The sequence below is a fragment of the Salvelinus alpinus genome, chromosome 1, assembly GCF_045679555.1.
Source record: "Salvelinus alpinus chromosome 1, SLU_Salpinus.1, whole genome shotgun sequence".
Taxonomy (NCBI): domain Eukaryota; kingdom Metazoa; phylum Chordata; class Actinopteri; order Salmoniformes; family Salmonidae; genus Salvelinus; species Salvelinus alpinus.
The window spans coordinates 111851480-111878813 of NC_092086.1; the positions used below are offsets into that span (position 1 = coordinate 111851480).

Sequence of the window (27334 nt, forward strand, 5' to 3'; positions counted from 1 at the left end):
GTATCCAGACTAACTGTACTGTATTTGGCAGCCATTATCCAGACTAACTGTACTGTATTTTGCAGCCAGTATCCAGACTAACTGTACTGTATTTAGCAGCTGGTATCCAGACTAACTGTACTGTATTTGGCAGCCATTATCCAGACTAACTGTACTGTATTTGGCAGCCGGTATCCAGGCTAACTGTACTGTATTTGGCAGCCATTATCCAGACTAACTGTACTGTATTTTGCAGCCGGTATCCAGACTAACTGTACTGTATTTAGCAGCTGGTATCCAGACTAACTGTACTGTATTTGGCAGCCATTATCCAGACTAACTGTACTGTATTTGGCAGCCGGTATCCAGGCTAACTGTACTGTATTTGGCAGCCATTATCCAGACTAACTGTACTGTATTTTGCAGCCGGTATCCAGACTAACTGTACTGTATTTAGCAGCTGGTATCCAGACTAACTGTACTGTATTTGGCAGCCATTATCCAGACTAACTGTACTGTATGTTGCAGCTGGTATCCAGACTAACTGTACTGTATTTAGCAGCCGGTATCCAGACTAACTGTACTGTATTTTGCAGCCATTATCCAGACTAACTGTACTGTATTTAGCAGCCGGTATCCAGACTAACTGTACTGTATTTGGCAGCCGGTATCCAGACTAACTGTACTGTATTTTGCAGCCGGTATCCAGACTAACTGTACTGTATCTGACAGCCAGTATCCAGACTAACTGTACTGTATTTAGCAGCTGGTATAAAGTCTAACTGTACTGTATCTGGCAGCCGGTTTCCAGACTAACTGTACTGTATCTGGCAGCCGGTATCCAGACTAACTGTACTGTATTTGGCAGTCAGTATCCAGACTAACTGTACTGTATTTAGCAGCCGGTATCCAGACTAACTGTACTGTATTTAGCAGCCGGTATCCAGACTAACCGTACTGTATTTAGCAGCCGGTATCCAGACTAACTGTACTGTATTTAGCAGCCGGTATCCAGACTAACTGTACTGTATTTAGCAGCCGGTATCCAGACTAACTGCACTTTATTTAGCAGCCGGTATCCAGACTAACTGTACTGTATTTAGCAGCCAGTATCCAGACTAACTGTACTGTATCTGGCAGCCGGTATCCAGACTAACTGTACTGTATTTAGCAGCAGGTATCCAGACTAATCGTACTGTTTGGCAGCCAGTATTCAGACTAACTGTACTGTATTTGGCAGCCGGTATCCAGACTAACTGTACTGTATTTGGCAGCCAGTATCCAGACTAACTGTACTGTATCTGGCAGCCGGTATCCAGACTAACTGTACTGTATTTAGCAGCCGGTATCCAGACTAACTGTACTGTATTTGGCAGCCGGTATCCAGACTAACTGTACTGTCTTTAGCAGCCGGTATCCAGACTAACTGTACTGTATTTGGCAGCCGGTATCCAGACTAACTCTACTGTATTTAGCAGCCGGTATCCAGACTAACTGTATTGTATTTGGCAGCCGGTATCCAGATTAACTGTACTGTTTTTGGCAGCCGGTATCCAGACTAACTGTACTGTATTTGGCAGCCAGTATCCAGACTAACTGTACTGTATTTGGCAGCCGGTATCCAGACTAACTGTACTGTATTTGGCAGCCAGTATCCAGACTAACTGTACTGTACAGTATTTGCTTCTCTGCCTGTTATTCACCACTTTGACCTTGCTGTCTAAAATGAAACTAGAACAGCAACAGGAAATAGCACAAGGAACTGAACTGGCTTGTTAAAGCAGCTATGGTACACACACACACACACACACACACACACACACACACACACACACACACACACACACACACACACACACACAGAGCTTGGTTCAGCAGCTATGATATGCAGCTGTATATAATCCTGTTTAACATCTTCCAACGTTTAGTGTTTGGTAAAAAGACAGAACACTGGGGATGCGTCCCAAATGGCACCCTATTCCCTATATAGTGCACTACTTTAGACCAGGCCTGAGCCCTGGTCAAAAGTAGTAGGGAATGGGGTGTCATTTGGGACACCGATTGGAAAATACAACAGGCCATTTGATTTCAATAAGAACAAAGCAGTCCCAGGACACTGGGACTATCTCAATACGTTTGCATGACAATCAATCCTCACAATGCCTAAGAAATGGAGAAATGCCTGAAGAAACAGTCACAATTGGGCCAGCTCCCAAATTTGCTCAAGCTCTCTTCACATTACCATGTAGATGACTGGTGCCTCTGTTTGGAATGTCAGTGTACTTCTAGTTAACGTACACACTATTACTCAACCAGGTGTGACCAATGAAGGTCTCTCTCTCTCCCTGGGGCGTTTTTCACGAAACCTACTAGTGGAATTCAGTGGAATTGTTCAAAATGACGGAAAGTCTATTAAAATAGTTTGTTGAGTGTCTACAGATGAACTATGAAAATAAAGTGTTACCAAATCTTGATTCCTCTCAAGTGTAATGAAGTACGTAACTTTTTTCAGTCCACTCTGATCCCTGTCCTGTGTGATACACAGTTATTCACGTGGCACAATGGTCCATCATCCTAACGATGGTTACCGAGGGCTGAAACGCCGTACATTTATTACACCATCAGCTTAAATGATGAGTCACGTCTATGTCTCTTCTACAATCAAATAGGATTTTCTCCTAATGTCTCAGTAGTCAGAGTCAGTATGAATATCCACTGGGAACTTCCCTAAAAGAAAAAAAAAGGCTCCGTCAGTGATACAGGACATCCTGGGGAAGATACAGTACCTCCTGTGTGGAGGAACTACGTGTAGACAACAGGACATGTTAGGAATGCAGGGAGGGTATACATGGCCAGACAGCGAATCAGAGGCTATGAACCGTCTAAGGTCAACGAGTGTGAGAGTGATTGATGTAAACGGTCAGAGAGCTTGAGTCAGATCAGGAAAATAGTGTTCTTTGTGACCAGGGTTACTAATACATTATAGTATAATACTATTGTAAAAGTGCAATAACATTTGTTTCTCAGTATGCATAGCGTAGCCTAATATGAATCCCCTAAAATTGCCAACAAGTATACAAACCTACCATATGCTATACTGCAAAGCGCATCTACTCAGGCAAAGTGAAAATCTTTAGACCTTGTCTCTTTCTCTGGAGTCTGTACTTTTCTCTGCCAAAAATCCCTTCACTCTCTCTCTCTCTCTCTCTCTCTTTCCCTCTCTCTCGCCCTACTCCCGCGATCACCAGCACAGCTCTGGGAGAGCGGAGGGGAGGGGTTGGAACGTTTTTAATCCCATTGTCTATCAGCCGGTGCGCGAAGCATGTTCCGCGAGAACCCTTCTTGATGTGTTGAAAATCATTCTGAAGTAGGAGCCTTTACAAAATTGGAGTACGGGGCTATTTACCGAACGGAAAACGGTCTTATGTGACAGACATCAGAACTACATGTTGACGGGTCAGTAACCACGAGTGTATTTTCCTGTGTAGCCTAATACTTTAAGTTTTTGTGACTTTATTAAACTATATACCTCAAAGCTGTTGCACACATGCATTTATTTTACAATCCACCAAATGGACTTGTGAAAACTAAATCTTGCCAAGGCAATTGTGGATTGGATTTAATTTAATCAGTAGAAATAGACGGAACTATTATTGTTTTAAAGATATTTACAGGCAGCTATAGCATTTACATGTTACGTATCATTAAATCAATAGCCTATTGAATTAATTAAATTTGACAATGTTTTCTAAACGTTTGGATACTGTACAGCCATGACAGAACATTGCTCCATGTGATTGTGAAAGAACGCGTGGATAGCCTATAATTAGCTGAAGAATAGCTGATGCAGTGTAGTAGTCTCCCTCGGATGATAGATCGTTGGGTAAATGACTCTCGAATGTTTTGGACAGATTCCATTGGCATGCCGTGCTTGTTGATGAAGATGATGACCGTGGGTAATAGGCTACACAAATCGTTCAAATCCTTAACACATTTCTTACACCAACTTGCTACAAATGAAATATTGAATGATGCACATTTTGTAAATGTAAATCCTGTGAACAGAAACAGAATGGTGTAGCATAGACATATAATATATTGTCCTGTTCTAGTCATTCTATTTGAATGTGGTGTAACACAATACTAAGAGTAGCACTTGTTACCATCTGATCTTAAGCCTTTAAGTTGACAAAATGATCCATTCTTCGGTGGAGTCCATAATGACAATAAGTATGGGCTTCCTCTGAAAGGAAGTCAATGGGACTGTGGTCAGCAGGGCCAATCATGGAGTTATCAAAGGCAGTTAATGATTCTAAAGAAGATGGTGGTGGCTCTGATGTCACAGTTCGGGACCAATGATGTATATAAACCATGGATTGATGATGCTATGTATTGGCCAATGAGAGGCTTTGAAGCCACTGGTCGGCCATATTGGAACTCCCCAGGAGCAGTCCTTCATAGGAATTAATGGATTACATTTATTAATTATGAAAGTATGAAAAATATGAATAACATTCCATCCATGAGGCTACTAGGTCATTTGACTGCAGGAAATTCTTGAAAATAAAGTTATTGGAATTCTTATTGGAAATGTTCTTAATTCCAAGATAGCTAAACTATTTTCTTAAACTCTGGGGAGTGAGAGAATAAGCTAATGAAAGCAATTGAACAGGTTCAATTCTCTCACAAACTTCATCTGAATGTTTCAGTATTGATTATTGGAAACCCAAGAACATGTTGTAGAACAGTAATCTCAGTAGGAAATATGCTAACATGATTTCCATTGCTAGCTTGCTAAATCAGTTGCCTCGTGACAATCATCTTTAAAAAAAAAAAGATTTAACTAGGCAAGTCAGTTAAGAACAAATTCTTATTTACAATGATGGCCTACCAGGGAACAGTGGGTTAACTGCCCTGTTCAGAGGCAGAATGACAGATTTTTACTTTGTGAGCTCAGGGATTCGATCAGGCAACCTTTCGGTTCCTGGCCCAATGCTCTAACCGCTAGGCTACCTGCTGCCCCCCCCCCCCCAATTTTTTTTTAAATAATAAAAAATAAATATAAATACAAAATTATAAAAAATTAAATATATTAAATTATAATGAGAATAAAACATTTAAATAAAATATAAAATATGAATAAATATACAAAATATTAATTCAATTCAATAATAAATAATATATATTTTTAAATCTAATACTCTTACAAACTATCATATGAACTTCTTATTATTTTTGTTTTGTTTTACTTCTCAAGTTTTTGCGTAAGAAATGTTTTGTGAATCTGGTCACACTGCCACCAAGGGCACATGAGACACGCATGTCCTGATTTCACTAATTGGGACATGTTCCTGGATCATCATTATTTTGTTGTTCCTGGATCTATAGTCCATCAATCATCCATCAGGATACGTATTTCACAATCAGAGCCACTGAAAAACATGAAAAACATGGTCTTAATGTGAGGATACCTGCTGAGCCAGGTAGAGGGAGGGAGAGCCAGGTGGAGGGAGGGAGAGCCAGGTAGAGGGAGGGAGAGCCAGGTAAAGGGAGGGAGGGAGAGCCAGGTAAAGGGAGGGAGGGAGAGCCAGGTAAAGGTAAAGGGAGGGAGAGCCAGGTAAAGGGAGGGAGTGAGAGCCAGGTAGAGGGAGGGAGTGAGAGCCAGGTAGAGGGAGGGAGTGAGAGCCAGGTAAAGGGAGGGAGGGAGAGCCAGGTAAAGGGAGGGAGTGAGAGCCAGGTAAAGGGAGGGAGTGAGAGCCAGGTAAAGGGAGGGAGTGAGAGCCAGGTAGAGGGAGTGAGAGCCAGGTAGAGGGAGGGAGAGCCAGGTAGAGGGAGGGAGAGCCAGGTAAAGGGAGGGAGGGAGAGCCAGGTAGAGGGAGGGAGAGCCAGGTAGAGGGAGGGAGAGCCAGGTAAAGGGAGGGAGGGAGAGCCAGGTAAAGGGAGGGAGGGAGAGCCAGGTAGAGGGAGGAAGGGAGAGCCAGGTAAAGGGAGGGAGGGAGAGCCAGGTAAAGGGAGGGAGTGAGAGCCAGGTAGAGGGAGGGAGTGAGAGCCAGGTAGAGGGAGGGAGTGAGAGCCAGGTAGAGGGAGTGAGAGCCAGGTAAAGGGAGGGAGTGAGAGCCAGGTAGAGGGAGGGAGTGAGGGCCAGGTAAAGGGAGGAAGGGAGAGCCAGGTAGAGGGAGGGAGTGAGAGCCAGGTAAAGGGAGGGAGGGAGAGCCAGGTAGAGGGAGGGAGTGAGAGCCAGGTAAAGGGAGGAAGGGAGAGCCAGGAAGAGGGAGGGAGTGAGGGCCAGGTAGAGGTAAAGGGAGGGAGAGCCAGGTAAAGGGAGGGAGGGAGAGCCAGGTAGAGGTAAAGGGAGGGAGAGCCAGGTAAAGGGAGGGAGGGAGAGCCAGGTAGAGGGAGGAAGGGAGAGCCAGGTAAAGGGAGGGAGGGAGAGCCAGGTAAAGGGAGGGAGTGAGAGCCAGGTAGAGGGAGGGAGTGAGTGAGAGCCAGGTAAAGGGAGGAAGGGAGAGCCAGGTAGGGGGAGGGAGTGAGAGCCAGGTAGAGGGGGGGAGTGAGGGCCAGGTAAAGGGAGGAAGGGAGAGCCAGGTAAAAGGAGGGAGTGAGAGCCAGGTAAAGGGAGGGAGAGCCAGGTAGAGGGAGGAAGGGAGAGCCAGGTAAAGGGAGGAAGGGAGAGCCAGGTAGAGGGAGGGAGAGTCTGGACACCTGCCCTGCCTGCCAGAGATCATTATGCTCATTAAAGGGGAATCAATTATGAGCTTCATCCCACAGCCAGAGCCACAACAGCCGAGTCAATAGATGAAGTGTCCTCTACAAGAAACTAGAGTGGGTTGGGAGAGGCTTGATGCTGTGAGCTATGTGGTTGTTAATTGACTGCTTTAGTTATTGTTTGTCTGGTTCTTCAAGACAGGTTGTCCTCGATGACTGAACATGAATTTTATTCCTTTTACATTCCATTGAATTTGTTATTGTAGTCTCGTTCACTAGTAATATGTCTTGACTGCCACAGCAAGCCTACATACACTGAGTGTACAAAACATTAAGAACACCTTCCTGGCCTTCCCGAGTGACTCAGTAGTCTAAGGCATTGCACCGCAGTTCTTGAGGCATCACTACAGAGCGGGGTTCGATCCCAGGCTGTGTCGCAGCCGGCTGCAACCGGAAGACGAATGAGGCGGCGCACAATTGGGTTAGGGGAGGGTTTGGCCGGCCTGGATGACCTTGTCCCATCGCGCTCTAGTGACTCCTTGTGGTTGGCCGGGCACATGCACGCTGACTTCATTCGCCAATTGTACGGTGTTTCCTCTGAGACATTGGTGGCTTCCGGGTTAAGCAAGCAGTGTGTCAAGAAGCAGTGCGGCTTGGCAGGGTCGTGTTTCGGAGGATGCATGGCTCTCAACCTTCGCCTCTCTGTAGTCCGTACGGGAGTTGGAGCGATGGGAAAAGACTGTAACTACCAATATGGGGTATAAAGTAAAAAAAGAAAAAAAGAACACCTTAATAATGCCCAATATTTCCCTCAGAAAAGCCTCAATTCGTCTGGGCATAGACTCTACAAGGTGTCAAAAGCATTCCACAGGGATGTTGGCCCATGTTGACTACAATGCTTCTGTAACAGTTTAGCTCCCGTCCCTCTCCTTCTACCTGGGCTCAAACCAGGGACCCTCTGCACACATCAACAACTGCCTCCCACGAAGCATCGTTGCCCATCGCTCCACAAAAGCCACGGCCCTTGCAGAGCAAGGGGAACTACTACTTCAAGGTCTCAGAGCGAGTGACGTCACCGATTGAAAGGCTATTAGTGCGCACCACCGCTAACTAGCTAGCCATTTCACATCGGTTACACTTCCTACAGTTGTGTCAAGTTGGTTGGATGTCCTTGGGGTGGTGGACCATTCTTGATACACACGGGAAACTGTTGAGCGTGAGAAACCCAGCAGCGTTGCAGTTCTTGACACAAACCTGGTGCGCCTGGCACCTACCACGTTCAAAGGCACTTAAATCTATTGTCTTGCACATTCCCTCTTTGAATGGCACACATACAATCCATGTCTCAATTGTATCAAGGATTAAAAATCCCTCTCTAACTTGTCTCCTCCCCTTCATCTACAGTACACTGATTGAAGTGGATTTAGCAAGTTACATCAATAAAGGATCAGAGCTTTCACCTGGATTCACCTGGTCAGTCTATGTAATGGAAAGAACAGGTGTTCTTTAATGTTTTGTACACTCAGCGTATATACAGTTGAAGTCGGAAGTTTGCATACACTTAGGTTGGAGTCATTAAAACTCGTTTTTCAACCACTCCACAAATTCCTTGAAAACAAACTATAGTTTTGGCAGGTCGGTTAGGACATCTCACTTTGTGCATGACACAAGTAATTTTTCCCACAATTGTGTACAGACAGATTATTTCACTTTTAATTCACTGTATCACAATTCAAGTGGGTCTGAAGTTTACATACACTAAGTTGACTGTGCCTTTAAACAGCTTGGAAAATTCCAGAAAATGATTTCATGGCTTTAGAAGCTTCTGATAGGCTAATTGACATATTTTGAGTCAATTGGAGGTGTACCTGTGGATGTATTTCAAGGCCTACCTTCAAACTCAGTGCCTCTTTGCTTGACATCATGAGAAAATCAAAAGAAATCAGCCACTACCTCAGAAAAAAATGGTAGACCTTCACAAGTCTGATTCATCCTTGGGAGCAATTTCCAAACACCTGAAGGTACCACGTTCATCTGTACAAACAATAGTATGCAAGTATAAACACCATGGGACTACGCAGCCGTCATACCACTCAGGAAGGAGACACATTCTGTTTCCTAGAGATTAACGTACTTTTGTGCGAAAAGTGCAAATCAATCCCAGAACAACAGCAAAGGACCTTGTGAAGATGCTGGAGGAAACAGATACAAAAGTATCTATATCCACAGTAAAATAAGTCCTATATAGACATAACCTGAAAGGACGCTCAGCAAGGAAGAAGCCACTGCACCAAAACCGCCATAAAAAAAGCCAGACTACGGTTTGCAACTGCACATGGGGACAAAGATTGTACTTTTTGGTGAAATGTCCTCTGGTCTGATGAAACAAAAATAGAACTGTTTGGCCATAATGACCATCATTGTGTTTGAAGGGAAAAGGGGGAAGCTTGCAAGCCGAAGAACACCATCCCAACCGTGAAGCACAGGGGTGGCAGCATCATGTTGTGGGGGTGCTTTGCTGCAGGAGGGACTGGTGCACTTCACAAAATAGATAGCATCATGAGGATATATTGAACCAACATCTCAAGACATCAGTCAGGAAGTTAAAGCTTGGGGTTAAAGCAAATGGTTCTTCCAAATGAACAATGACCCCAAGCAAACTTCCAAAGTTTTGGCAAAATGGCTTAAGGACAACAAAGTCAAGGTATTGGAGTGGCCATCACAAAGCGCTGACCTCAATCCCATAGAAAATGTGTGGGCAGAACTGAAAAAGCGTGTGCGAGCAAGGAGGCCTACAAACCTGACTCAGTTACACCAGCTTTGTCAGGAGGAATGGGCAAAAATTCACCCAACTTATTGTGGGAAGCTTGTGGAAGGCTACCCAAAATGTTTGACCTAAGTTAACAATTTAAAGGCAATGCTACCAAATACTAATTGAGTGTATGTAAACTTCTGACATCTACACCCCCCACCAGACCCCTACACCCCCCGCCAGACCCCTACACCCCCCGCCAGACCCCTACACCCCCCACCAGACCCTTCGACCCCCCCAGCCAGACCCCTACACCCCCCACCAGACCCCTCGACCCCCCAGCCAGACCCCTCGACCCCCCAGCCAGACCCCTCAACCCCCCAGCCAGAACCCTACACCCCCCCGCCAGACCCCTACACCCCCCAGCCAGAACCCTACACCCCCCCGCCAGACCCCTACACCCCCCAGCCAGACCCCTACACCCCCCAGCCAGACCTCTACAAACCCCCCCCCCCCGCCAGACCACTACACCCCCCCACCAGACTCCTCGACCCCCCAGCCAGAACCCTACACCCCCAGCCAGACCCCTACACCCCCCCACCAGACCCCTCGACCCCCCAGCCAGAACCCTACACCCCCAGCCAGACCCCTACACCCCCCCAGCCAGACCCCTACACCCCCCCCCCGCCAGACCCCTACACCCCCCCGCCAGACACCTACACCCCCCACCAGACCCCTACACCCCCCCCCGCCAGACCCCTACACCCCCCTTTCCAGACACCTACACCCCCCACCAGACCCCTACACCCCCCAGCCAGACCCCTACACCCCCCAGCCAGACCCCTACACCCCCCAGCCAGACCCCTACACCCCCCAGCCAGACCCCTACACCCCCCACTAGACCCCTACACCCCCCAGCCAGACCCCTACACCCCCCAGCCAGTCCCCTACACCCCCCAGCCAGACCCCTACACCCCCCAGCCAGACCCCTACACCCCCCACCAGACCCCTACACCCCCCGCCAGACCCCTACACCCCCCCCCAGACCCCTCGACCCCCCCGCCAGACCCCTACACCCCCCAGCCAGACCCCTACACCCCCCACTAGACCCCTACACCCCCCAGCCAGACCCCTACACCCCCCAGCCAGTCCCCTACACCCCCCAGCCAGACCCCTACACCCCCCCCGCCTGACCCCTACCGGTTACAGAAGAAGGAAAGAACAGAGAGTAGTTTACAGTCTCATCATCCTGACTAAACACATGGGTTAGTTTACAGTCTCATCATGCTGACTAAACACATGGGTTAGTTTACAGTCTCATCATGCTGACTAAACACATGGGTTAGTTTACAGTCTCATCATGCTGACTAAACACATGGGTTAGTTTACAGTCTCATCATGCTGACTAAACACATGGGTCAGTTTACAGTCTCATCAAGCTGACTAAACACATGGGTTAGTTTACAGTCTCATCATCCTGACTAAACACATGGGTTAGTTTACAGTCTCATCATGCTGACTAAACACATGGGTTAGTTTACAGTCTCGTCATCCTGACTAAACACATGGGTTAGTTTACAGTCTCATCATGCTGACTAAACACATGGGTTAGTTTACAGTCTCGTCATCCTGACTAAACACATGGGTTAGTTTACAGTCTCATCATGCTGACTAAACACATGGGTTAGTTTACAGTCTCATCATGCTGACTAAACACATGGGTTAGTTTACAGTCTCGTCATCCGGACTAAACACATGGGTTAGTTTACAGTCTCATCATGCTGACTAAACACATGGGTTAGTTTACAGTCTCATCATGCTGACTAAACACATGGGTTAGTTTACAGTCTCATCATGCTGACTAAACACACGGGTTAGTTTACAGTCTCATCATGCTGACTAAACACACGGGTTAGTTTACAGTCTCATCATGCTGACTAAACACACGGGTTAGTTTACAGTCTCATCATGCTGACTAAACACACGGGTTAGTTTACAGTCTCATCATGCTGACTAAACACACGGGTTAGTTTACAGTCTCATCATGCTGACTAAACACACGGGTTAGTTTACAGTCTCATCATGCTGACTAAACACATGGGTTAGTTTACAGTCTCATCATGCTGACTAAACACATGGGTTAGTTTACAGTCTCATCATCCTGACTAAACACATGGGTTAGTTTACAGTCTCATCATGCTGACTAAACACATGGGTTAGTTTACAGTCTCGTCATCCTGACTAAACACATGGGTTAGTTTACAGTCTCATCATGCTGACTAAACACATGGGTTAGTTTACAGTCTCGTCATCCTGACTAAACACATGGGTTAGTTTACAGTCTCATCATGCTGACTAAACACATGGGTTAGTTTACAGTCTCATCATGCTGACTAAACACATGGGTTAGTTTACAGTCTCGTCATCCGGACTAAACACATGGGTTAGTTTACAGTCTCATCATGCTGACTAAACACATGGGTTAGTTTACAGTCTCATCATGCTGACTAAACACATGGGTTAGTTTACAGTCTCATCATGCTGACTAAACACACGGGTTAGTTTACAGTCTCATCATGCTGACTAAACACACGGGTTAGTTTACAGTCTCATCATGCTGACTAAACACACGGGTTAGTTTACAGTCTCATCATGCTGACTAAACACACGGGTTAGTTTACAGTCTCATCATGCTGACTAAACACACGGGTTAGTTTACAGTCTCATCATGCTGACTAAACACACGGGTTAGTTTACAGTCTCATCATGCTGACTAAACACATGGGTTAGTTTACAGTCTCATCATGCTGACTAAACACACGGGTTAGTTTACAGTCTCATCATGCTGACTAAACACACGGGTTAGTTTACAGTCTCATCATGCTGACTAAACACACGGGTTAGTTTACAGTCTCATCATGCTGACTAAACACATGGGTTATTCATGCTGATGTTCTATAAATACATTGTTAATCGCTGACACAGCGATATCTCCTGCTGGATGAAAATCAATGGAAGAACTAGGTCTCTGGGGAGAGGTGCAGACAGCACACGGGCCACATTAATAATTTAGTCTGTGCCCAATAATTTCTCTGTTAACTACTAGGCTACATCAACTACTAGGCTACATCTCCAAGACTTGATTCATACAAGATCTCTATCTGAAGAATGTCATTTGACTGGTCTAGGTGTACAGTATGCGTTTCCATGAGGGGTTTAACTGGTACCCAGGTCTGGTACTGTTGTCACGGTAATAAGAGTGTTGCATCTGGAAGCTGCCCTTTCAACATGTATCAAATGTCTTAGTGAGTGTTTTAGAGCCGTTTTCCACAGAGAGCCCGATACAGGATACTCAGCCAGTCCTAGGGGAAAAGAAGGGAGTAGCTATTATATACACTACATTACGGTAGTATCTTATATAGACTACATTACGGTAGTATCTTATATACACTACATTACGGTAGTATCTTATATACACTACATTACGGTAGTATATTATATAGACTACATTACGGTAGTATATTATATAGACTACATTACGGTAGTATCTTATATAGACTACATTACGGTAGTATCTTATATAGACTACATTACGGTAGTATCTTATATACACTACATTACGGTAGTATATTATATAGACTACATTACGGTATTATCTTATATACACTACATTACGGTAGTATATTATATAGACTACATTACGGTAGTATCTTATATAGACTACATTACGGTAGTATATTATATAGTCTACATTACGGTATTATCTTATATACACTACATTACGGTAGTATATTATATAGACTACATTACGGTAGTATCTTATATACACTACATTACGGTAGTATATTATATAGATTACATTACGGTAGTATATTATATACACTACATTACGGTAGTATCTTATATACACTACATTACGGTAGTATATTATAAAGACTACATTACGGTAGTATCTTATATACACTACATTACAGTAAAATCTTATATACACTACATTACGGTAGTATATTATATACACTACATTATGGTAGTATCTTATATACACTACATTACGATAGTCACTTATATAAACTACATTACGGTAGTATCTTATATACACTACATTACCATAGTCACTTATATACACTACATTACGATAGTCACTTATATGCACTACATTACGGTAGTATCTTAAGCTATTAGTGTGGACAGATAGTTAGGCCAGAGACAGTGTTGGTGTGATTATCAGGCCATAGACAGTGTTGGTGTGATTATCAGGCCATAGACAGTGTTGGTGTGATTATCAGGCCATAGACAGTGATGGTGTGATTATCAGGCCATAGACAGTGTTGGTGTGATTATCAGGCCATAGAGGTAAAAGGTCTCTAAGGTTGTACATCTGGTCTGTCTGGAAGGCATACTCCTGGTGTGTGAGGCTGAGATCCCTTGATGTTACAAACACACACACACACACACACACACACACACACACACACACACACACACACACACACACACACACACACACACACACACACACACACACACACACACACACACACACACACACTGAGACTGTGAAAGCCCTTGATGTTTGTGTCTGTCCGCACCTTGATTTTGTCAGCCTTGGGGCGTCAATGACCCCCTTCTAAGTCACACTGTAATTACAGACCCTTATAACACCACAGACACAGCCCCACTTCCGACAAGCATCTGTTAGGCTGACGCTGTTATTATTGAATAAGTAATGTACTGTGGTGTTGACAATTTACTGTGTTCTTATTACGTTAGTAATGTTATAGCAGATGATAACTGTCATTATCGTACCCTACCATTTAAATGTTTTCTAATGATAAAAAAATAAACTATGCATTCTATGCGTCCATGTCAAAGGAGGTTGGTGGCACCTTAATTGGGGAGGATGGTCTAGTGGAATGGTAAAAAATAAAAATAAAAATGGTTTCCATGGTTTCCAGGTGTTTGATGCCATTCCATTTCGCTCTGTTTCAGCCGTTATTGTGAGCCGTCCTCCCCTCAGCAGCCTCCACTGTTCCATGGGGTTTATTGGAGACATTTTGACCTCTTCGGTCCTCGTCAAGTCTTCTAGTTTTACTCACGCTTTCTTTTCCCTTCTTTCTGCTCTTCCTCCCTTGCAGGAGGAGACAGGGAGCGGATGACAGCGAATCATGAGACATACCTTCTTATGGCCAGCACCCAGAATGACATGGAGGATTGGGTGAAGACCATACGCAGGGTCATATGGGCCCCATTTGGTGGAGGTTAGTATGCAGGGTCATATGGGCCCCATTTGGTGGAGGTTAGTACGCAGGGTCATATGGGCCCCATTTGGTGGAGGCTAGTATGCAGGGTCATATGGGCCCCATTTGGTGGAGGTTAGTACACAGGGTCATATGGGCCCCATTTGGTGGAGGTTAGTACACAGGGTCATATGGGCCCCATTTGGTGGAGGTTAGTACACAGGGTCATATGGGCCCCATTTGGTGGAGGTTAGTACACAGGGTCATATGGGCCCCATTTGGTGGAGGTTAGTACACAGGGTCATATGGGCCCCATTTGGTGGAGGTTAGTATGCAGGGTCATATGGACCCCATTTGGTGGAGGTTAGTTAGTGCACCCATGATGCATGCGTTTCAGTCCAAGACTAGACTAGACTTAATCTGTGACTGGCTCTATATGTCGTTTTTTAGCACAGTAAATCATTATTATCAGGAGGGCATGTCTCTGTGAATAGACATATGGTGCTACGTGTCATTCCATCTAGAGGCTGGAGTTGAATGTCTTGTCAAAAGATAAAGCAACGCTCATTCAACTCTGCATTTGTTAAGGAAACATTTGATCTCTGAATCAACAACACAGATTGTGTGTTACTATGTGCTAATTGTATGCTCTAACACACACACAGACACGCGCGTACACACACACACACCAGTGTTGATATCGTCAACAAAAATAATTACAAAAATATTTGTCAAACAGCAATTTTTTTGTGGTTTGTTGATGAGACCGTAATTGACAAAATAGACCCAGAAAAAAATATAACTAACAAAAATTATTTTTCATTTCAGTTTGAACTAAAATGAGACATGACGAAATGATCTCTGTCCAGTGGACTGGACAAGAGTTTTTGGAGAGATTAAGAGCTTTTCAGCGACAATCACAATTAATATTAGCAGCACAGATGCACCGTGCAGTTCTTGATTCTAGTCCTAACCACTAAGAAAATATGACCCATAATACCGGCACTACGTTTTTCTCTGTTCTATCGTGCATTGGCAGGCCGTAAACAAGGCTACTTGCGGAACAGACCGTTAACCATTTGTTTAGGCTACACATTGTTCAGTCACGTTACCTCGTTAGCTAGCTATAGCTAACAACCTGGGGCATGTCGTTCAACAGGATGCAACGTAAGGACTTGGGACTCGATTTCGGACTCAAGGTTTAGTGGCTCGACTACATCACCTGGCAAAACAGTCATTAACTCAAGTTATACTTTTGGACACCAATGTTGCTGAGGCGTCTGTCGAATGTTGATGAGTCAGTGATTTACATTTACTATAGGTTAATGAGACAATGCAAATGTGATGGGACTAAAATTAAAGGGCATTTAGTTGACTAAAATGGCCCACAGTTTTTGTCATTTTGACAATATCTAGACTAAATCATTATTCAAATTATATTTTAGACTAGACTGGCAAATTTACAACTGCACGCATGCATGCATGCATGCACGCAGACACACGCACACACACACACGCACACACACACACACACACACACACACACACACACACACACACACACACACACACACACACACACACACACACACACACACACACACACACACACACACACACACACACACACACACACACACACACACACACACACACACAACACAGCACCCTCAGCACACAGCCTCCTATACAGGAGAGCTTCCTTTGACGTATTGCTGCAGTGGGGGACGCACACACACACACAGACTGAGACTGAGGCTATTGGAGAGATAATACCCTAGAGATGTGATTAAAATTGTGGGTCATGTTCTGTTTGGTCGGCCTGGTACTGTGGAGGCAGGGAGCTCGCTTAACCAAAGGGTTTGGCCCAGGATAGCGTCAGTATCTGTTCAGTATCTGTTCAGTAGCTATTCAGTATCTGTTCAGTAGCTGTTCAGTATCTGTTCAGTAGCTGTTCAGTATCTGTTCAGTAGCTGTTCAGTATCTGTTCAGTAGCAGTTCAGTAGCTGTCCACCCCCACATCAATCAATCAATCAAATGTATTTATAAAGCCCTTTTTACATCAGCCGATGTCACAAACTGTACAGAAACGCAGTCTAAAATCCCAAACAGCAGGCAATGCAGATGTAGAAGCACGGTGGCTAGGAAAAACTCCTTAGAAAGGCCAGAACCTAGGAAGAAACCTAGAGAGGAACCAGGCTCTGAGGGGTGTCCAGTCCTCTTCTGGCTGTGCCGGGTGGAGATTAGAACAGAACATGGCCAAGATGTTCAAACGTTCGTAGATGACCAGCAGGGTCAGATAATAATAATCACAGTGGTTGTAGAGGGTGCAACAGGTCAGCACCTCAGGAGTAAATGTCAGTTGGCTTTTCATAGCCGATCATTCAGTTAGAGACAGCAGGTGCGGTAGAGAGAGAGTCCAGAACAGCAGGTCCGGGACAAGGTAGCACGTCCAGTGAACAGGTCAGCTGTTCTGACCTGTTCTGCCGCAGGCAGAAATAGAGAGAGAGAGAGAATTAGAGGGAGCATATTTAAATTCACACAGGACATCGCATAAGACAGGAGAAATACTCCAGATATAACAGACTGACCCCCGACACATAAACTATTGCAGCATAAATACTGCAGGCTGAGAAAGGAGGGGTGGGGAGACACTGTGGCCTTATCCAACGATACCCCCAAACAGGGCCAAACAGGCAGGATATAACCCCACCCACTTTACCAAGGCACAGCCCCCACACCACTAGAGGGATATCTTCAACCACCAACCTACTGCCCTGAGACAAGGCCGAGTATAGCCCACGAACATCTCCCCCACGGCACGAACCCGGGGGGGGAGGCGCCAACACGGACAACCCACTCAAATGACGCACCCCTCCTGGGACGGCATGGAGAGCACCAGTAAGCCAGTGACTCAGCCCCCGTAATAGGGTTAGAGACAGAGAATCTCAGTGGAGAGAGGGGAACCGGCCAGGCAGAGACAGCAAGGGTGGTTCGTCGCTCCAGTGCCCTTCCGTTCACCTGCACACCCCTGGGCCAGACTACACTCAATCATAGGACCTACTGAAGAGATGAGTCTTCAATAAAGACTTAAAGGTTGCGACCGAGTCTGCGTCTCTCACATGGATAGGCAGACCATTACATAAAAATGGAGCTCTATAGGAGAAAGCCCAGCCTCCAGCTGTTTGCTTAGAAATTCTAGGGACAGCAAGGAGCCCTGCGTCTTGTTACCGTAGCGTATGTGAAGGTATGTACGGCAGGACCAAATTGGAACGATAGGTAGGAGCAAGCCCATGTAATGCTTTGTAGGTTAGCAGTAAAACCTTGAAATTATCCCTAGCCTTAACAGGAAGCCAGTGTAGAGAGGCTAGCACTGGAATAATATGTTCAAATCTTTTGATTCTAGTCAAGATTCTAGCATCCGTGTTTAGCACTAACTGAAGATTATTTAGTGCTTTATCCGGGTAGCCGGAAAGTAGAGCATTGCAGTAGTCTAATCTACAAGTGACAAAAGCATGGATACATTTTTCTGCACAATTTTTAGACAGAAAATGTCAGATTTTTGCAATGTTACGAAGATGGAAAAAAGCTGTCTTGAAATATTCTTGATATGTTAGTCAAAAGAGAGATCAGGGTCTAGAGTAACACTGAGGTCCTTCACAGTTTCATTTGAGATGACTGTACAACCATCAAGATTAATTGTCAGATCCAACAGAAGATTTCTTTGTTTCTTGGGACCTAGAGCTAGCATCTCTGTTTTGTCTGAGTTTAAAAGTAAAACATTTGCCGCCTGCCACTTCCTTATGTCTGAAACACAGGCTTCCAGGGTGGGCAATTTTGGGGCTTCAGCATGTTTCATTGAAATGTACAGCTGTGTATCGTCAGCATAGCAGTGAAAGTTAACATTATGTTTCCGAATGACATCACCAAGAGGTAAAATATATAGTGAAAACATTAGTGGTCCTAAAACGGAGCCTTGAGGAACACTGAAATGTACAGTTGATTTGTCAGAGGACAAACCATTCACAGAGACAAACTGATATCTTTCCGACAGATAAGATCTAAACCAGGCCAGAACTTGTCCGTGTAGACCAATTTGGGTTTCCAATCTCTCCAAAAGAATGTGGTGACCGTTGGTATCAAAAGCAGCACTAAGGTCTAGGAGCATGAGGACAGATGTAGAGCCTGGGTCTGACGCCATTAAAAGGTAATTTACCACCTTCACAAGTGTAGTCTCAGTGCTATGATGGGGTCTAAAACCAGACTGAAACATTTTGTATACATTGTTTGTCTTCAGGAAGGCAGTGAGTTACTGCGCAACAGCTTTTTAAATTTATTTTGAGACGAATGGGAGATTCGATATAGGCCGATAGTTTTAAAAAATATTTTCTGGGTCAAGGTTTGGCTTTTTCAAGAGAGGCTTTATTACTGCCACTTTTAGTGAGTTTGGTACACATCCGGTGGATAGGGAGCCGTTTATTATATTCAACATAGAAGGGCCAAGCACAGGAAGCAGCTCTTTCAGTAGTTTAGTTGGAATAGGTCCAGTATGCAGCTTGAAGGTTCAGAGGCCAAGACTATTTTCATCAATGTGTCAAGAGACATAGGATTAAAACACTTGAGTGTCTCCCTTGATCCTAGGTCCTGGCAGAGTTGTGCAGACTCAGGACAACTGAGCTTGGGAGGAATACCCAGATTTAAAGAGGAGTCCGTAATTTGCTTTCTAATGATCATGATCTTTTTCTCAAAGAAGTTCATGAATATATCGCTGCTGAAGTGAAAGCCATGCTCTCTTGGGGAATTCTGCTTTTTAGTTAGCTTTGCAACAGTATAAAAAATACATTTTCGATTGTTCTTATTCTCCTCAATTAGGTTGGAAAAATAGGATGATTGAGCAGCAGTGAGGGCTCTTCGATACTGCACGGTACTGTCGGTAGACTTCCAGTTTGGTGCTAGTCGGTAGACTTCCAGTTTGGTGTAGAACCATTTCCGTTCCAATTTTCTGGAAGCTTGCTTCAGGGCTCGGGTATTTTCTGTATACCAGGGAGCTAGTTTCTTATAACAAATGTTTTTTTGTTTTTAGGGGTGCGACTGCATCTAGGGTATTGTGCAAGATTAAATTGAGTTCCTCAGTTAGGTGGTTAACTGATTTTTGTACTCGTCCTTGGGTGGAGGGAGTCTGGAAGGGCATCTAGGAATCTTTGGGTTGTCCAAGAATTTATAGCACGGCTTTTGATGATCCTTGGTTGGGGTCTGAGCAGATTATTTGTTGCGATTGCAAACGTAATAAAATGGTGAATATTAAAGTCCCCAAAAATGTGAATATTATTTGCCATGACTACAAGATCCAATAGGAATTCAGGGAACTCAGTGAGGAACGCTGTATACGGCCCAGGAGGCCTGTAAACAGTAGCTATAAAAAGTGATTGAGTAGGCTGCGTAGATTTCATGACTAGAAGCTCAAAAAAGGAAAAAGCAGTCAATTGTTTTTTTTGTAAATTGAAATTTGCAACACCTACGCCTTTGCGTAGGAGATATGGTTACTAGTGTAACCAGGAGGAGAGATTTCATTTAACACAGTAAATTCATCACGCTTAAGCCATGTTTCAGTCAGGCCAATCACATCAAGATTATGATCAGTGATTAGTTCATTGACTATAACTGCCTTGGAAGTGAGGGATCTGACATTAAGTAGCCCTATTTTGAGATGTGAGATATCACAATCTCTTTCAATAATGACAGGAATGGAGGAGGTCTTTATTCCAGTGAGATTGCTGAGGCGAACACCGCCATGTTTAGTTTTGCCCAACCTAGATCGAGGCACAGACACGGCCTCAATGGGGATTGCTGAGCTGACTACACTGACTATGCTAGTGGCAGACTCAACTAAGCTGGCAGGGTGGCTAACAGCCTGCTGCCTCGTCCCTGTCATTTTACCACTGAGCTGCTCTATGATGTTACATTAACCCACGGATCCTCCAGGACTACACACAACAGAGAAACGTTTGCTTAATGTAACGCAGATTCTGAGAGTCAGGAAGCAAGGACAGGGGGTGAATTCAATAATAAATAGAACATGGAACAAAACAAGAGTTGCGTCGGGACATTGAGAACCATAACTAATACTACCTGGGGAAAGAACCAAAGGGAGTGGCAGATATAGGAGAGGTTATCATAGAAGTGATGTGGTCCAGGTGAGTCTCATGAGGTGCAGGTGCGAGTAACGATGGTGGCAGGTGTGCACATCTTCTTTGTCTATGGTATCTTTATCTTGGTCTGTCTTTCTCTGTGCTATCTTTATCTTGGTCTGTCTTTCTCTGTGCTATCTTTATCTTGGTCTGTCTTTCTCTGTGCTATCTTTATCTTGGTCTGTCTTTCTCTGTGCTATCTTTATCTTGGTCTGTCTTTCTCTGTGCTATCTTTCTCTTGGTCTATCTTAGTCTGTGCTATCTTTATGTTGGTCTTTCTTAGTCTGTGCTATCTTTATGTTGGTCTTTCTTAGTCTGTGCTATCTTTATCTTGGTCTATCTTCCTCTGTGCTATCTTTCTCTTGGTCTATCTTAGTCTGTGCTATCTTTATGTTGGTCTATCTTAGTCTGTGCTATCTTTATCTTGGCCTATCTTTCTCTATGCTATCTTTATGTTGGTCTATCTTAGTCTGTGCTATCTTTATGTTGGTCTATCTTAGTCTGTGTTATCTTTATCTTGGCCTATCTTTCTCTATCTGTTGGTGTTTCCATCTTTTCCATTCATCGGCATTGCTCTCTCTGTTGATATCTCTGTCTACGATTAGTTCTCTATGTTCAGCTGTAAAGTATAGGGACTTGAATAATTATCTTTCATTTACATTCCTTCGATTTAACTTTAGTCTGAAAAATGGCAAGCCTTTATTATACTTGAAACTAGCGTTATTTTTCATTGTTTGGAATATATTTTCTAAAGATCTTGACATTTTAGAAAAGGTCCTCTTGTAAGGACGAAATGCGCAATGACTGAATACATTACTATCCTGTGAAATATTTACTGCTGTTGACAGTTCTTCCCTCTCTGCTGTGTTTAAATGTGAATGCATATTGCATACCATTTACCAGGCTAATCTGTAGACATACTGTGTGGCGGATAATAGTAACTTTTCTGGCTCTGTGAAAGGGTAGTCATTTCATGTTGACAATATCCGAGGAATTTCCATTACACTCTCATCCACAGCCAGGAGAGACGACTGTCTGACTGTATTTTTTATTTGTATAGTTTATTCTCCGTTAGTCAGTACCTCCTCTAAGAGTGTGTGTTCTTTGAATAGCTCTTGTGGGATCAAAGACTGTGAAGAATATTTGTACAATTACATGATTTACAGACCCCCTGGATCCAGTTCCCACAGAGCAGAGAGAGGAGAAAATAAAATAAAATAAAATTGTATTGGTCACATACAGATATTTAGCAGATGTAATTCTGGGTGTAGTGAAATGCTTGTTCCTAGCTCCAACAGTGCAGTAACATCTAACAATACACAACAATACACACACATCTAAAAAGGAAAATAATGGAATTAAGAAATATTAGGATGAGCAATGTCGGACTCCGGAGTATAAATATATATGTGATGGGATGTATAGATATTATGGGCAGTCTGTGGATAGAATATGTAGTATATCTGAAGAATACGAAGGATAAAATAGTATATGCACAGCAATAGTTAAAATAGGATAAGCCTTGACTAGAATATAGCATGTACATATGAAGTGGGTAAAACAGTAAACATTATTCAAGTGACCAGTGTTGCATCACTATCCTATGTCAGTCTCTGGGTCCCGGCTTTGATGCACTTTCTTCTGGATGGTAGCGGGGTGAACAGGCCTTGGCTCGGTGGTGTGAACAGTCCTTGATGATCTTCTTGGACTTCCTGTGACACCGGGTGCTGTAGATGTCCTGGAAGGCCAGGCAGCATGCCCTCTGTGATGCGTTGGGCAGAACGCACCATCCTCCGGAGAGCTCTGCGGTTGCGGGCTGGTGCAGTTGCCGTACCAGGCGGTGATACAGCCTGACAGGATGCTCTCAATGGTGCATCTGTAAAAGTTTGTGAGGGTCTTAGGGGCCAAGGCAAGGTTGAAGAGGCGCTGTTGCACCTTCTTCACCACACTGTCTGTGTGGGTGGACCATTTCAGATCGTCAGGGATGTTTACGCCGAAGGAACTTTAAGCTTTTTTCCACCTTCTCCACTGCAGCCCTGTTAATGTGAATGGTTGCTTGCTCCCTCTGCTGTCTCTTGAAGTACACGATCAGCTCCTTCATTTTGTTGACGTTGAGGGAGAGGTTATTTTCCTGGCACCACTCCGCCAGGGCCCTCACCTCCTCCCTGTTGGCTGTTTTGCAACTGGGAGAATAATGTAATATACGGCTTTCTATTGTAGAGACACCACTCAAACAAACAGCTCCAATATGCTGAGAGAGAGGAGTTATGGCCAACTTGAGACTATAGCCCTATGAAATAGTCTAACGGCATGGAGCTCTTGGCTTTAGATGAAAGGAATGGGGTGGACCAGCCGTAACCTTTTTCTGTACCACCAACTGACTTTTGCTCTGCCCGGAGTACCCATGAAGTACCCCCTCATGTGCATTTGACCAGTAATCCTATGGTCTCATGAGTCTTCTACAGTACCCCCTGTGTACCCCGGTATATTTGTAGCAAACAGAGCGAGTAGTGGCGCGAACAAGAGCCACGATCGTAAATGTTAATGCATTTGGGAATAGAATGTATTTTCCACAGCAAGGAGACCAAACTCTTCCTACTCCTGAGGACTGATACTGCTGAGGACTGATACGCATGAGGACTGATACTCCTGAGGACCGATACTCCTGAGGACTGATAAGCCTGACTGATAAGCCTGAGGACTGATACTGCTGAGGACTGATACTCCTGAGGACTGATAAGCCTGACTGATAAGCCTGAGGACTGATACTCCTGAGGACTGATACTCCTGAGGACAGATGCTCCTGAGGACTGATACTCCTGAGGACCGATACTCCTGAGGACCGATACTCCTGAGGACTGATACTCCTGAGGACCGATACTCTTGAGGACTGATACTCCTGAGGACCGATACTCCTGAGGACCGATACTCCTGAGGACCGATACTCCTGAGGACCGATACTCCTGAGGACAGATACTCCTGAGGACTGATACTCCTGAGGACTCCGAGGGGGGCTTTGGCTCAGTCAAGAGAGCACCATGAGAGAGCACAGTGGAAATGATTAGTGCTAGAATGTGTGTGGGTGTGTGTGGGTGTGTGTGTGTCTGGCGGCCTGAACAGCATTCACCACACACGTCAGACAACGGAGGGCAGTGAGAGGGGCCTCTCTCTCTTTCTCCTGAGCTCTCTCTCTCTCTCTCTCTCTCTCTCTCTCTCTCTCTCTCTCTCTCTCTCTCTCTCTCTCTCTCTCTCTCTCTCTCTCTCTCTCTCTCTCTCTCTCTCTCTCTCTCTCTCTCTCTCTCTCTCTCTCTCTACTGGATGTTTGGAGGCAATAGAATGCAGGGTTAGGACGACAGGAGGACTGTGTTGTATGGAGTGAAGAGGGGAGGGGCCGGGAGCACTCAGCTCAGCAGGCAGTAAGCTTGAGGAGAGGAGTTGACCTGGCAGGACCTGAGTGTTGAAGGAGGTTGCTAATTGGCTGTGGTAAAGCTGTCACAGTCTCCACTCCAGACAGGACTAGACTGTCGAGCAGCCAGTGAGTCTGTGTAAAAGCCAGACTCTCCTCACCCGGCCTGGCCAGCATGTCAGGAGGATTTACGTGTTTAAATCTACAGTAGCCTTCCACCTCTGCTAATACACACACACACACACACACACACACACACACACACACACACACACACACACACACACACACACACACACACACACACACACACACACACACACACACACACACACACACACACACACACATACTTTCTCCTTGTGGAGAAAGTAGTCTGGACACTTTGTTCAAGCCTTTCCTTGTGGAGAAGGTAGTCTGGACACTTTGTTTAAGCCTCTCCTTGTGGAGAAAGTAGTCTGGACACTTTGTTCAAGCCTCTCCTTGTGGAGAAAGTAGTCTGGACACTTTGTTCAAGCCTCTCCTTGTGGAGAAAGTAGTCTGGACACTTTGTTCAAGCCTCTCCTTGGGGAGAAGGTAGTCTGGACACTTTGTTTAAGCCTCTCCTTGTGGAGAAAGTGGTCTGGACACTTTGTTTAAGCCTCTCCTTGTGGAGAAAGTAGTCTGGACACTTTGTTCAAGCCTCTCCTTGTGGAGAAAGTAGTCTGGACACTTTGTTCAAGCCTCTCCTTGTGGAGAAAGTAGTCTGGACACTTTGTTCAAGCCTCTCCTTGTGGAGAAAGTAGTCTGGACACTTTGTTCAAGCCTCTCCTTGTGGAGAAAGTAGTCTGGACACTTTGTTCAAGCCTCTCCTTGTGGAGAAAGTAGTCTGGACACTTTGTTCAAGCCTCTCCTTGTGGAGAAAGTAGTCTGGACACTTTGTTCAAGCCTCTCCTTGTGGAGAAAGTAGTCTGGACACTTTGTTCAAGCCTCTCCTTGTGGAGAAAGTAGTCTGGACACATTGTTCAAGCCTCTCCTTGTGGAGAAGGTAGACTGGACACTTTGTTCAAGCCTCTCCTTGTGGAGAAAGTAGTCTGGACACTTTATTCAAGCCTCTCCTTGTGGAGAAAGTAGTCTGGACACTTTGTTCAAGCCTCTCCTTGTGGAGAAAGTAGTCTGGACACTTTGTTTAAGCCTCTCCTTGTGGAGAAAGTAGTCTGGACACTTTGTTCAAGCCTCTCCTTGTGGAGAAAGTAGTCTGGACACTTTGTTCAAGCCTCTCCTTGTGGAGAAAGTAGTATGGACACTTTGTTCAAGCCTCTCCTTGTGGAGAAAGTAGTCTGGACACTTTGTTCAAGCCTCTCCTTGTGGAGAAAGTAGTCTGGACACTTTGTTCAAGCCTCTCCTTGTGGAGAAAGTAGTCTGGACACATTGTTCAAGCCTCTCCTTGTGGAGAAGGTAGACTGGACACTTTGTTCAAGCCTCTCCTTGTGGAGAAAGTAGTCTGGACACTTTATTCAAGCCTCTCCTTGTGGAGAAAGTAGTCTGGACACTTTGTTCAAGCCTCTCCTTGTGGAGAAAGTAGTCTGGACACTTTGTTTAAGCCTCTCCTTGTGGAGAAAGTAGTCTGGACACTTTGTTCAAGCCTCTCCTTGTGGAGAAAGTAGTCTGGACACTTTGTTCAAGCCTCTCCTTGTGGAGAAAGTAGTCTGGACACTTTGTTCAAGCCTCTCCTTGTGGAGAAAGTAGTCTGGACACTTTGTTCAAGCCTCTCCTTGTGGAGAAAGTAGTCTGGACACTTTGTTCAAGCCTTTCCTTGTGGAGAAGGTAGTCTGGACACTTTGTTTAAGCCTCTCCTTGTGGAGAAAGTAGTCTGGACACTTTGTTCAAGCCTCTCCTTGTGGAGAAAGTAGTCTGGACACTTTGTTCAAGCCTCTCCTTGTGGAGAAAGTAGTCTGGACACTTTGTTTAAGCCTCTCCTTGTGGAGAAAGTAGTCTGGACACTTTGTTCAAGCCTCTCCTTGTGGAGAAAGTAGTCTGGACACTTTGTTCAAGCCTTTCCTTGTGGAGTCATTCAAGGTAAACTCTTCCTTTTCATGAGTGAGAGGTTTTCTTAGTCTGATATGTGTATTTAGTGAAGATCTGACGTCACATTCTATAGAATTGTTTAAACTTCTGTTTTTGAATGAATGGAGACCGAAAGGACAGAAACAGGAGACTGGAAGAAGGACCCAGGGGAGAGTAAACATCTGGAAATACTCTTCCCACAGCACTCTGCTGTTTTACTGTGTTAAAAACAAGAGTAACTGAGACCTCACTGAAAACCACAAACAATGACAAAGTTATCATACCCATGGGGACATGCCTGTCACATCTCTGTCTTTCTATCTGATCACACGGCTGCTTGAATACCGGACTCGTCTTTTCCCTCATCTCCAACGATGCTGAAGCACAGGGACTTTAAAACTGTGTTCCTTCAGTGCTCTGATTTTTACCATAGTTTTATTCATCGGTGCGGAGCATCTACCCGGAAAACTAGAAGTTGTGTCGGCTTCAAGAGGGGTGAGGTAAACACGTCACGACTCGTCTGGACATAGCCGTGTGTGAAGAGAGGGTCACAGGTTACGTGTTTTATGACTTTTACATACCAGAACAGAACCACTTAGGGCTGATTGGAAAACCTATGTGTTTGAGATGACAATGTCATTCTTCTTAATGGGTTTTAGGGTGGAGATATACTGTTGACAAAGATACTGTATTGCTGAGTGTGTGTTGCTGAGTGTTTTGTCATTTTGTTAGCTCAATGTTTCAGAATGTCTCTGTATCAACTCTTTGGTAAGATGGGAACAACACACTTTAGGAACATGCAGGATTCTGAACAACAGAATTAGACTATTGCAGTTGGTCATTGTTAACTGTGCCATACCTCATTGTAGCCTACCACATGTTGTGTTCAGAGCCAGGCCTCTGTCTGTGTCTGGAGACCAGAACAGTATGCAGCAGATCCAAAGCTCTCAGGAAGGCAGCCTTAGCAGCTCTAATCCCCTGTTGTACGCCGTCCGCATGAGACCTTTAAATGTGAACCACA

At 44.7% G+C, this 27334-nt stretch overlaps 1 protein-coding gene across 5 annotated transcripts in view; it reads left to right on the forward strand.

Moving 5' to 3' along the window:
* Positions 1 to 27334, forward strand: part of arhgap24 (Rho GTPase activating protein 24) — a 253967-nt gene that overhangs the window by 206849 nt on the left and 19784 nt on the right. For 3 of the 5 annotated variants that reach the window (XM_071341555.1, XM_071341563.1, XM_071341572.1), the window contains one exon: positions 14572 to 14694. In XM_071341555.1, coding sequence (XP_071197656.1) covers positions 14572 to 14694 — 123 coding nt within the window. Of the gene's footprint in view, positions 1 to 3115; positions 3436 to 14571; positions 14695 to 14925; positions 14999 to 27334 lie in introns of those variants that run through there. The other 2 variants (XM_071341581.1, XM_071341591.1) reach the window with 2 other exon arrangements.